The sequence below is a fragment of the Lactuca sativa genome, chromosome 2, assembly GCF_002870075.4.
Source record: "Lactuca sativa cultivar Salinas chromosome 2, Lsat_Salinas_v11, whole genome shotgun sequence".
Lineage (NCBI taxonomy): Eukaryota > Viridiplantae > Streptophyta > Magnoliopsida > Asterales > Asteraceae > Lactuca > Lactuca sativa.
This window is the reverse complement of record NC_056624.2, coordinates 204,784,373-204,797,846: the sequence shown is the minus strand read 5'-3', so window position 1 is coordinate 204,797,846 and position 13,474 is coordinate 204,784,373. Positions and strand designations below refer to the sequence as shown.

The following is a 13,474-nucleotide window of genomic DNA, read 5'->3' as shown; positions in this document are numbered from 1 at the left end:
CCCACTTGGAATCCAATAAACCTTTAATGCTGCTCTGGACTGATCGAACCCTTATTTATCTTGAACATACCATATGGTTCAGACTCTATGTGACTATGCATAATAAGAAACTAGGTAGAACTCTATTCATGAAAATATCTCAGAGATTCTCAAGGAGAACTCCTGCAAACTCCCATACAACCGAAACATCCTCATCTATCTTCTTTTCTATGTTGCTGCACATATCCAACATGAGTTCTTGCAACTAGACATATTGATATTCCCCTTTTACGTTATCACCCTGTACTATCATTCTCCCTCGCTTGGGTTTTAACTCATACCTGTTTGCGATGACAAATAAATTACGCATTAACTGTTTCCTTGAAATCCATATCCACTGTTATACACAGTCCCCACATCGTTATCAGATCCAAGTCAATCGGTCACCTATAACTTCTGAAGGTGCTCCAAAACTCCCACCATAACATCATTTTCTTGCTAATAGTGAACGATTCTAGGAGTAACTCGTTCCCAAGTCAAAATTGGTTTAACCACCCACACATAGTACATAATCAAATAGGTAGTCGAATAACTACTTCCAAGGCTATCCAAACCTGCTCGTGCAGCTTCCCAAACATGGTCAAACTATAAATGGTACAAAGTCAGCTATACATACCCGAAAGTATGTAACTAGAATCGATAATAAAATTTTAATGCATGTAGAATACATACTAGTGAGGTCTTGAGGTCCTGCCACCGCCTCCTACAAAATCGCAGGTGATGAGGCCTGTGTCGTCCTTATCTCCACATGTGTGCAATTAGCCATATTGTGACCAAGTTGATGGCAACGGTGACATATATTTACCTCTAATATACAATCTTGCCAAACATGTCAATTCCATATGTACCTGCCGCATTTGGACTTGCAGCGCATGTACACGTGGGTCCACCCATACCACATATATTGTGGTTCTTCTGACCTCCAGTTATTGGCACAACAACGTCAAACTTTCTTGATAGTTGTTAACAGAGTCGGGCCCTATGCCTGTTTTCTCTTTCCCAACTATGTCACCAAACAAAGTTCTCTTTCCTGCGACGCCACCACTATCTTATCAACAATTTGATCGGCTACAACTTGCTTATTGAACTAGACGACTAAACTATCAATGATTTGTCTAATGATACAAGTAACTCCTCTAGTAAGGTCTTACAAGACCTCAACCACAATCCAATCACGCAGGACCGCATTGTCCGAACCAATCTTAGAGCTCTTAGCTCCATGTCGCGTAGTCGACATTCGGTTGATATAAACAAAACTCATCACTACCTATTTAGGTTGTATCATTACACTATATTGTATCTACTCGCTCACTGGCATCCCCAATATTCCTCCATAACACACGATATCGTTGTCGTAAGCATCTTTGGTGTCTGATTAGTACACATTCCAGTAGGAGATCCTGACGTACCATTTCTCGTAGACTCATTTCACAATCGAATGGGGAAATCTTAAGATTACCACAGTTTAATACTCCCTCCGTCCCAATATTATTGTCCACAAACAAAAAACACACAGACTAAGAAAAACATTAATTACCACTAACTTTATATAATAAAATGACAGTTTTGTCCTTACTTTGCATTTAATGTTCCATTAAATGCTTAGTTGGTTAAGTAAAAATGAGGGGGTATTTTGGTAAAAATGTTATTTATTTTTACAAGTGGACTATTATTTTGGGACAAACCAAAAAGGAAAGATGGACTATAATTTTGGGACGGAGGGAGTAATAAACATATAACCATGTAAACATCACTACACTCGACTCATTGATTTCCCCTATGACTTTTCTTGGATCGGTCGTGAATCATGTGTTTTCGATAGCAAAGGTCCTACTACTATCGTCCACATCGATCCATGCCCCTCTCAAAATATATTAGATTATCTAGTGAAAGCTTTTGATAGAACAAGCATCAAGATAAAAATGTAGATTATCACTTGTTGATATGCTTCTACCATTAACTTGATCACATGTGTGTGCTCAAAAAATAACAAAACCTGAATTCATATTATATAGGGACCATTGTACTTCAACTCACGAATCCTTTTGTAAAATACAGTCTTTTCTATATATTTATGATATGTAATTTCCATTTTGGTATTCTAGTGATAAACCCTATTGTCAAACATCATAAGTTAATATTATATTTAGTGTTTCATAATCAAAATTAGGGGTGAACAAAACCGAAACCGAACCAAAACTGACAAAACCGAAACTGAGAAACTGAAACCGAACCCAAACCCAAACCCAAAGGTTTGGGTTTAAATTTTTAAAAACCGAAAAATGAGTTTTGGGTTCGGTTTTAGTATTTAAAACCGACCCAACCCATCGGGTTGAAACCGCCTTAAAACCGACCCGTCCTATATTATATTATTAAATTTATTATATGATTTAATAAAATAGAAAATATATACACCTTTTGTTTGTTTTGCATAATTATAAGTTTATAATTCAATACTAACCTTTTTTTTGTTTGTAGATGAATTAGGAAATGATGAAGTGATTCACATGGATGAAGAGTGAGGATTGAAGATTGAACTTGGTTGTAATGACAATTTCAATTTGATTGTTTTAAACATGGTTGTTTGGTACTTGGTCTTATTCGTTCTACTATTGATTTAAACCTTTTTAATCAATTCCGAATTACACTTAATCTTATAATTATAATCATATTCACTAAACCTTTAGCAGATCATGACGAATATCTTTGTTAGTCTTATGGTGGACTTTGATCAACACGCAACCTTGTGTACTTGATCTCCTAGTCCTTCACTTGACACTTCGTCAATGAATTAGTCTAATTTCCAAATATAAAATTTCTCATTCATCGTGCAACCAAGTTGCGTGATTCCAAATTTCTGTCCAATTGAAACTTTGGGCGATGAGAAACTCTCCCTATTTGGTAAATTCTCGACTTTTCATAAATAACATAATAAGAACCAAATCCATTATTATTAATAATAGAAACATTTTAACATCATTTTTTTCATACACACCATTGCAAGGATAAATAAATAAAATTTAAAATCAAAATTTATTTTATTGCGGAAAAAATTGTCCTTACAATGAAATTCATTGAAAAACTTATGCTAATACATCTTTCTTAGCAATCTAACTCTAACTCTAAGTAGTAGCTTAAGAATCTAATCTTCGAGAAATGCGATCGAAATCCATTCCTTCATGGTTAGATTCTGCTCACTTCTTCCTTTAAGCTCCCTTTCTTTTCTTCGATTCTACAAAACATCAATTGTAATCTTATCACATTATGTATTAAGAATCTAGAATAGAAGCTTAAAAGAGTTAGTCAATGGATTTTACCTAAAGCAGAGCCATACGTTTTGACTCTCCCATCTCTTAGATCTCTTAGGTAAATAGGGCAGCTTCATCTCCAATGTCCTTTCTCTTGGCAATAAAAGCAAATTGACTCTTTTAGAACATGTCATGGAACTACTTCAGACATTGCTTTTTTCTTATGATCAAACTTTTCGATCATAGCACGTCTTTCGTTGCAATCGTCTATATCCATAGAGGTCTTGAAGGCAGATTCACCAATCAACTTTGCTTTTCTATTGCGCCAAACCATTGCTGATTCAGCATCAATAAACATATAGGTGAGATCTATAAGGGTCACGTCGCGGTCAATCATATAGTACTCTCTTACGAACTCACTATATGAGTTAGGAAGTGACTGAAGAACCCAATCAACAGCTATTTCCTCACAGACAACGAATCCCAACATTCTTAACCTATCAATGTGTGACATCATCCCTAGGACGTGTCCACACACCGACTCTCCTTCTTTATGTTTATTTGCCAAAAGGGCTTGAGTGATCTTGAACTTTTCAAGCCTTTGAACTTGTGGGTTAGGGAGAATAATTGGAGGAGGAGGAGGAAGTGAAGTATGATCTCTTGTTCCTTGATCGAATCGTGGAATATCATCTTCATGTGGAATGCTTGTTTAACGGGATTTGAGAAGACCATAGTTGTCAAACTTTGACATCTACAAAACGGGAGAAAGTTAATTCAAGTTAGTTGATTGATTGAGTCCTTAGTAAATCACCCAAATGAGATACTAAGGCTAGGACCCAACACAATATTCTACAACTCGGGAGAGGGATGCCGTAACCCTAATTGCAGAATATTTGAAGGTAAGTGAATGATGATTCACTAATTTCCACCATGAAAAACGAAAAAGAATTTAAGTTTTAAATCTATGAAAACTCCTAGATCCTTTGAGATTCATTGAACTTTCAATGGCATGTTTAAATCTCGATATGCCCCTCTTGTTTGTGACTGGGATGCCGAGGATCACAAAGCGGGTGTGAATAACCATGCAAACTTACATGGTGCCCTCACATGTTACAGTCACCTATTCGATGTCTGGTAAACCACACATGCTCCACCGAACTATGACAAACATTGAGTCACCCTTTTCTACCTTTGCTTAGAACCATTTAGTGTGCCGGTAAACCACACACGCTCCACTAATGTCTTCGCAAGGGCACAAAGTGTAATTTCATGGAATTGCATCAATTCACTTTTGCCTAAGTAACTAAGATTGGGAATTTTGAAAACATTTAGTTACTTTTATAATTCATTATACTTATAATGGAAGGTTTCGTCCTATCCTACCCGTTCGGCTAACGACCCTCCACTAGTCAAGAGTGCGGTAGGTAAGAGTGGATACCCATTCAATCGCCATTTTATAGGCAATTTCCTTAAACACCCCTTATAGACCAGCTTCGTGAATGAGGCCTACTAACGGTAAGACTGACTTTTACTCATACATATATATAATGTTAGACTTTTAATGTTATATATAGTATATGGTGTATTTTATACTTTTAAAATATTAGGTGGTCAAATTTAACAATTATACCTTTAATTCAATTAAATTGTAAACCAAAACTTTTATTGATTTATTAAACCTCTTTTAATTATACACCATAATTAATTAATAAAACCATAAGGGTGTGATTTGAACTTTTTCAAAACAATACTAGAGTTTTAGAATTTAACATTCCTAATTAAACTTTTAATCAACTTTTAAATTCCAAAACTTGAGGGCAAGTTTTGAAACATTTCAAACATTAGAGTTTAGAATTTAAATACACATCAAAATTAAACTATTAATCAAAATTTAAATTCCAAAACTTGAGGGCAAGTTTTGAAACCTTTTTCAAAACATAAGGGTTTCAACTATTTAAATTTCAAAACTTTTAGGTTCAAATTTAAACTATAAAACCTAAAGGGAAAAATATGAAACTTTTCATAACAACAAGGATCAAATAACAAATAATTTAAATTAACATTTAATCACATAATTATCCATATTTGATTTGTTTAATGATTTCTTGCAAAACAATTTATCAATTTAGTCAAAATAATTAATCAATTATCTTATAAGGAAACAATTATCTTGTTAATTGATAAATATCTTCAATTAGATCAAAATTATAGTCAAATATATCATATAATCGGATTAATATTGATCTAACATGATAAGGTAACTATCCCAATGCAAAAACAGCAAGAAATCCCGAGATAACCTCCATCTGACGAGTTAACTCGTCGAGTCTGCATGGACTCGGCGAGTCCAGCCTCCAGAATCCAAAAAATCGAATTTTCCAGATATGCAATGCATCAATACAATTGAAACCAAACCAGGCTCTGATACCACTGATGAGTTTTGGTCATAAGACATCCTATGTGCTCATACAAACCCTAATGCTTGGATCTAGGTTTCTCTATTGTACATGCTTTGAATCCAAGACTATAAACCCTAATTCTAGCATATGGAAATCAATATTAACATATAATTAGGTTTAAGATAGTACCTTGATTGTTATGTAGCAATAACAATCCCAATTCCTCCTTGAATTGACTTTGAAAGGCTTAGAGTCACAAGTGTCACTCCTCTAATGGCTCACAAACACCATAAGCAAGAGGATGAAGAGGAGAGAGGTTAAAGGCTGCCCAAAACGTATTCTAACCCTAGAAGAGATGTTCCCCATGTTTTTGAGCCTTAAGGGTTCTATATATAGTGAGGCTATTAGGGTTATCTAACAAGGAAACCCTAATTTGGTTGCTTAAGCCCTAAGCAACCCATAGACTCCTTTAATCAAGCCCATGGACGATTTCCTTATGGGTTTCCCCATAGAATTCGTCCACCCCTTGATTCAAGGCAATCCATGGCCCAAATTGCAATTATCTTATAATTACAATTCCAGTCCCTTAAGTTTAATTAATCTCTTTTAGTCACAAAACTAATTACCAATTAATTATTGACTAATATTAATTAAACAATATGATTTCTCCTTTAATATATTATTCCCATAATATATTAATAAATAATATTTAATTCTTTCTCTCCATAATTTATCCTATCAAGTTGCTTTGGTGAAGGCAACCCAAAAGGACCATGCACCATCGGGTCAAGTACATACCAAAATAGTTATGGACTTAGACACTAATCCAACATTTTACACCTTCAATTACTTTTATTATTTAAAACTTGTCATCTAACTATACTATTTATATTAATTTTATGCATCATAATATATTGATTTTATGTAATGTTATTATCAAATATATTTATAAATATTACATATGTTTAATTTAATTCATAATAAATTAATTATTAAACATTTTATAAAATTTGTGATAACTTAATTACTAAAAAAACTTTTAAAAATGTAAGAATAAGAGATTATTTATGTTAGTAGGTTTTTTTTAATGTATTTAAAAATTATGATGTGACAAATAAAAAAGAAAACGTAATGGTTTTTTTTTTTTGATCTACAAACTAGTTGTGAGACCCGTATGTTATACGGGTTGGATAAAATAAAAAAATTAAATATGAAAGTTTAAACAAAAATTTATTTAAATTTAAAATTTAAAATTTAAAATTTGAATTTAAAAGGAAACATATATAATAATATATGAGTTGTAATATTGTAATTTAATAGTTATTTTCAATTAAGGTAATTATTAATTAAGATATAAATATGATGTGTTAATTAAGAAAAAATAAACAATGAGAAAATGACATATGAAAAAAACATGTATTAAAAAATACTAGAAAATGACATGGGTCCAAATTAATGAGAGGCAAAATATTTATTAGGATGATTCTTTTTTATTCCTTCAAACTTCAATCAGAGTATCTATCATTTCACAAATCCTTGCGCCCATGCATATTTGAGGAATTTGCAAGAGTTTTCGCGCAGTTTTCTCTCTCAAAAAATGCTACTTGCTAGCGTCCTCTAGCTGAAGTTTTCTCTCGAAACTTTCGCTTGTAAGTCTTTGCTCGCTAACTGTTCGACGAATTGCCTACAAGAAAGGTTGCTTTGAACCCTAACTCATACCTTGCAAATACCACAAAAACTTCTGAACTTTTAGTACGTAATTTGAGTAATTGGTTCCGCAGATCAAAACTTATACATAATCTTAACCTGTAGCTTCAAATTTGAGAACCACCATATCCCTAACTCCGGCGAATTTTGTGGATAAAGGAATGGCGATGTGTGTCTTTACCACTCACAGCATGAAGAACTACCAAATCCCTAATTCCGGTGCCAAAACGAGAGGATCCAAATACACCGGCCAATCCATAAAACCACTCCCAATCCACATCCTCACAGTCGGCAAAACCAGATCGCCGGGAGTCCAATTGATAGTGAAGGACTACATGGACAAAATCAAACCCTACTGCCCGATTCACGACCTCAGAATCCGATCCAACCCCAAGAACTCAACCGATCCAAGGGTCCAGATTGAAAACGAAGAGATAGGTTTCATGAATTTCATCAAACAAGATGATTGGGTGGTGATGTTGGATGAAAATGGAATTGATTTGAAGTCTGAGGAAATGGCAGACTTGATCGGGGATGCTGGAACTGGAAACAAAGGAAGTGGTTCAAGAATGGTGTTTTGCATTGGAGGGGCTTATGGGCATGGGATGAAAGTGAGGGAGAGAGCTAATTTGAGGGTAAAATTGTCATCTTTGGTACTTAATCATGAGATTGCATTGGTGGTTCTTGTTGAGCAGCTTTACAGAGCATGGACTATTCTGAAAGGCCAAAAATACCATCATTAGAATTTAGAAGTGCACATCTTGTTCCAATGAATTTGATTTATTGTTCATCTTCCTCTTCAATCTTCATGTAGAGTTGGTGAATCAAATAGTTCTAAAATCTTTAGTGTAACATTCAATCCACATCTATCATGTCATTAAGACATTATCTATTTTGGTTTGTAAGCTTTAAAACATTCATACACAGTACACACATTCACATCATTTGAATCTTGCAAAGTTGCAATACATTAATCAATACTTGATAAAAAAAGAAAAACTAAGCAAAAATATCAATGTGGACGTTAATGAAGTACATTATATATATATATATATATATATATATATATATATATATATATATATATATATCCTGTGTATATGCTTAAAAAGTTTGTATTTAAAAATATATATATTAATTTAAACAAGTTAAATAATATTTCAGAGAAACAAACATCGATGGGCATTTGGTCTAGTGGTATGATTCTCGCTTAGGGTGCGAGAGGTCCCGAGTTCAATTCTCGGAATGCCTCATTTTTTTCATTAAACACCAAGAATTGGTTGAAACAACAAAACATCCTAAAAGTATGCCATTTAGACCTCTTCAGGTTAAAGTGTTCGATTGACTACGAAAATGGTTCATCATTTTCTTAAAATGTTAAAAACTTGTGTTTGTTTTACTGTACAATGAATGAGGATTTAAGGCACCGTGTTATGAATCAATTTAAATGTGTTCCAATTGAAGTACATGACTATTTTCACGTGCATATGATACATTATAAAACTGTTTGAAAAGTAACTTAATTACATATGTGCAATTTTGTTCAATCAATGTATTTGGGCACTAAATGGGAAAAATGAAAAGGGGAAATGTGATGGTTTAAATGCTGATACCTCTATTTTTTTATAACAGTTATGAATACTGAAGTGTTTTTTTTTTCTTTAATTTAAGTTTGAAGTTTTCTGACTAATTATTTCTATAATGCCTAAAGCAATTTTACATGTAAACAAGCGACACTTGAGTTTGGTAAGATTCTAATTAGGGCTGATATTCTGATCCGGTCTTGAAAGCTTAGCCCAACCCTAACTGGGCCGTCACTGATTGGTTTGTTTATTACATTGATACTTTTCAATTAATTTACTACAACAGTAAACATTTTGAAAATAGGAATAATTACATGACGACGAGGCATTATATTTTGAGAAAAAAATAAATTTGGCTAATTTTGTAAAGTAGCATTTTTTCAAAAATGACCATTAAGGGCGTGTTCGGCACGTAGCTTTTGGGAGCTTCTGGCTTATAGCTTTTAAGAAAACGCTAGTAAAAAAAGAAAAAAGTCTCGTTTGGTGACGGGAGCGTTTAGCTTTTAGCCTACACAAAACGCTCCAAAATCAAAAGCTACATGGAGTAGCTTTCAACAAAACGTTCCAAAATCAAAAGCTACCAACTACCCGCTAACCGTTAGTTTTGTCGAACACGCCCTAATTCCTCAGACAAAAACTACGGAATTTCTGAGAGGAAATACAAAGTTTCTTTCCGCTCTATGAAATAAGTTTTTGTTTAAAACTAACGGTTATTTCATAGATATACACATGAATAAATATATGCATATGTATATGCATATAAATAAGAATAAGTATATGACATGTGTGTGTGTGTGTATATATATATATATATATATATATATATATATATATATATATATATATATATATATATATATATATATATATGAATAAGTATATGCATATGCATAATAATAAGTATGTGCATATGCATATGCATAATAATAAGTGTATGCATATGTATAAGATATGCATAATAATAAGTATATGCATAAGACAATTAAATACATATGATTATTATGTATATGCATCTACTTAAAAATAATATTATATATATATATATATATATATATATATTTATTGTAAATGCATATGAATAAGTATATGCATTTACATATTCTTATGAACAGGTATATGGATATGCATATGCATAAGAATAAGTATATAAATATGAATATGAATAAGAATAAGTATATGACATATGCATATGAATAAGCATATGCATATGCATATAAATAAATATATTCATATGTATATGCATAAGAATAAGAATATGCATATGCATATGTATAAATATATTAATATGCATATAAATAAGTATATGCATATGTACATAAATAAATTACTACATTCATTTCACATGTAACTTCGCTCTTTTGACTCATACTAACTCTGACAACTTTCTGATTATAATAATAATAATTATTTTTCTTCAAAGACAGTCCCTGTTGTTGGGAGTTCAATGGTGCCTTAGTTTTCTTATTATTATTATCATCAGATGATACTGGAATTGCTGCAATTTGAGCACCCAATTGTTCTGATGTATCATCTTCTAATGCAACTTTCATAGGTGAAGATGGTATTGATGATTCTTGTGTTAGTTCTTTAGCTACTTATTTCGGAACATATCTTTCCATTTCTGCCCTTCTTCTTTTCAAATTAGTATGAACCAAGTTAACACTCGTCTTCACTGGCACGACCACATCATCGTGAATGACTCTTTAAACTTGTTTGTACTTATCTCCATGCTCTTCTTTGTTATGGGCCTGAATAGGAGCCCATATAACACCATCATTCCCATGAAACCTATATGTTAATCTATTATTATTATTAGCTTATGGATTCCTTAACATCATTCTTGAGTACTGCTAGCCTTTATTACACTACTTGTTAGATTGCATCAAATCCTTTTTTGAATCTACTTCAACATGAGGGGTGATTTTGAAGAAACCTTTTCCACGTCACCTTCTATCATAGCAGGCGAAACGTCATCAACTTTAGGATAATTATTATTGCTCTTGTTATTTATCTTTCTCTACTGTTATGTTGTTGATAATTGGACATGAACAATCTTGCTTCTAGGCTTTTCAGCATCAACAACAACCTCTTGTTCATTGTTCTTGTTGTTGATGTTGCTAACTTGGACAATGGCTTGAGATTGACCTTTTATGTCCAATATGAACTCACTTTGCTAGCATCAATATCTGGTCCAATTTTTGGATTTTGGGATGATCCCTCCACATCCTCCTACTCAACAACATTATTAGAAACAATAGTAGCAGCAGTAACAGTAACAAAAGCTTTAACAATCTATGTTGTACCATCTGTTCCTAGTGTTGTATGCTTATTCAACTCTTCCAATTTCTCAAAGGCCTTTGCTTTATGTTCCCTTATTCTCTCTTCATCTTCATTATGTAATTGAATTGCATGCTGTTTTGCCAACTCCCTCATCCTAGAATGTTGATTATGTATATGTAGAAAGATAGATGGATAGTCACATCCACGTAAAAATGATGATAATTGTGTTCCTAAGTACTTCTTACTTCCGCTTGACCATTTGCAGGGTCAACCATTGGAGTCATAGAATCGCCTGTGTTCTTAGTGTCAAGGTTCTCTGCAGAAACATGGACATTCTGATTTAAAGAACCTGTAATTGGAGATTTCTTTCGCTGCCCATCATTATCTTGATTAATTGGTCTTCCTTTTGGCATTCCATGATGCGTTTGCTTGAATATAATATTATATATAAAATTTGGTTAAAACAAAATTGTTACATACAAGGTATAAAGTCATGCGTCAAAAAATCCAAATTATAAACCTTGAGCCGACTGATGCTCTTGCTGTGGAAATAGTACCGAATGTAAGGGTAGAATTGTCCTTGGGGTTTGGGTTATTAACTAACCTATTCCTTTTGCTCCTTTTTTAAATTACCAGATGCAACATCAGAAGCCTCCCTACTTTAGCATTCAGACCTTTAATCTTTTGTATCAAGCTTGCACCTTTAGCATTAGTTGAAACATCCTAATTCCTTTCTAAAACAGGTGTCACAAGTTCTGACTTTTTACCCTAACTCTTACTGTATGCTTTGGAATTAGATGGGTAATTTTGGTTCTACAACCAAATTTCCCAAAACCAATAAAAAAAATCAAAAACCCAAAAACAAAAACAAAAAATCAATAAAATTAGACCTAAACCCTCTTACCAGAGATATACCTTTTTGGTTCTTAAGAAGTGTATATGTTCGATTTCGAAGAATGCTCAAGAAAGGCTTATCAGAGATCGGATTGATGATCGACAATGAACTCATGATGTTAGTTGATCCCCATTATGCGTAAAAAAATAGACATTAGTGGGTTGGTTTTATGAAGAAATAAGATTGCAATTCGATTAAAACAGGCCTTCAAGTAAATTAAAAAAGCCTATGCATTTGATTGATGCATTGTTTTTTCTCCTCCTTCACTTTCGATATTAACATTATTCTCAATACTAGTCACCATGAATCTTTAAACTTGCACAAACAAAATCTTGGTGCAATGCATTTCACCATCTTCCTTGTTCTTCGGTATTCCTTACAATCGAACTTGAAACTCACGAAAAAGAAGAAGAGGGATCTACGATCAATTGATGTACATCTAAGATTTTTCAGGTTGGCTTCTAACCTTTGGTATTTGTTTTTATGTCACTTTTGGTCCACGAGTTTGGAATATTGAGTTTTTGGGCACGCAGGGCGTAGCCGTTATTATGCTAAGCATAGTGGTGTCCGGGTGCATACGCTAGGCGTATGTGGCTTAGAACAAAACCCTAGTGATTAGGGTTTGTGCACTATTTAAACCCCATTATGACCCCATGACTTTCCCTTACCTCACCCCCCCATTGTCATTTCGGCCCCGTCATTTTTGAATCCTTTGAGCTTCCTAGAGAGATTTTGAGCTACCTTGGTGGAGAATAAGGTGGTTCAAGAAGAAAGCTTTGTCTCCAAGATTCCGGATCCATCATTTGCTACTCATTTGGCACCACTTTGAGGTATAAAGCTCAAATCTTGCTCATGTTTCCTCAAGTTCTTAGATAGGGCTAGATTTCTTCTTTTTGACCCAAATGTTTAGATCTTGGTGAGTATGAGCTACTCCCAAGCTTTCTAGTTGCATTTCCAGGCATGTTTAGACATATTAATGATGGGTTTTGAGCACTATAACAATCCTATAGTACAAATACAACCCTAATGCTTTGGATCTAAGTTTTCTCAAATTATACATGTAATTTTCATATTATCCAAAGCATGAACCCTAACTAGCATACAATTGTGAGATTTACAACATAAAACAAGTTAGATGAATACCTCTTGGTTGTAGCTTGTAGAGCTTGGCCTTTCAAGATCTTAGTACCTCAAATGTGATATCTCAAATAAGTCACAAACACCAAAAGCAAGAGGAGGCTTATGAGAGAGAGGTTAGGAAGCACCAAAACCGGCTAGGGTTTCACCTTGATGTGTAGAGGTGTGTGGCTTGAGTATGTGGTA

The 13,474-nt window shown here is 33.5% G+C and overlaps 1 protein-coding gene and 1 non-coding gene across 2 annotated transcripts; both read left to right on the top strand.

The window, feature by feature from the left end:
• Positions 1-7,158: 7,158 nt before the first annotated feature.
• On the top strand, positions 7,159-8,285 carry LOC111916400 (putative RNA methyltransferase At5g10620). Its single transcript, XM_023912071.3, has 2 exons — positions 7,159-7,381; positions 7,499-8,285. The coding sequence occupies exon 2, from the start codon at positions 7,555-7,557 to the stop codon at positions 8,134-8,136; it is 582 nt and encodes a 193-aa protein (XP_023767839.1). The 5' UTR covers positions 7,159-7,381; positions 7,499-7,554; the 3' UTR covers positions 8,137-8,285.
• A 288-nt stretch (positions 8,286-8,573) lies between these two features.
• On the top strand, positions 8,574-8,646 carry TRNAP-AGG (transfer RNA proline (anticodon AGG)). The gene has a single exon. It is a non-coding gene; the product is annotated as a tRNA-Pro (tRNA).
• The last annotated feature ends 4,828 nt before the right edge of the window (positions 8,647-13,474 follow it).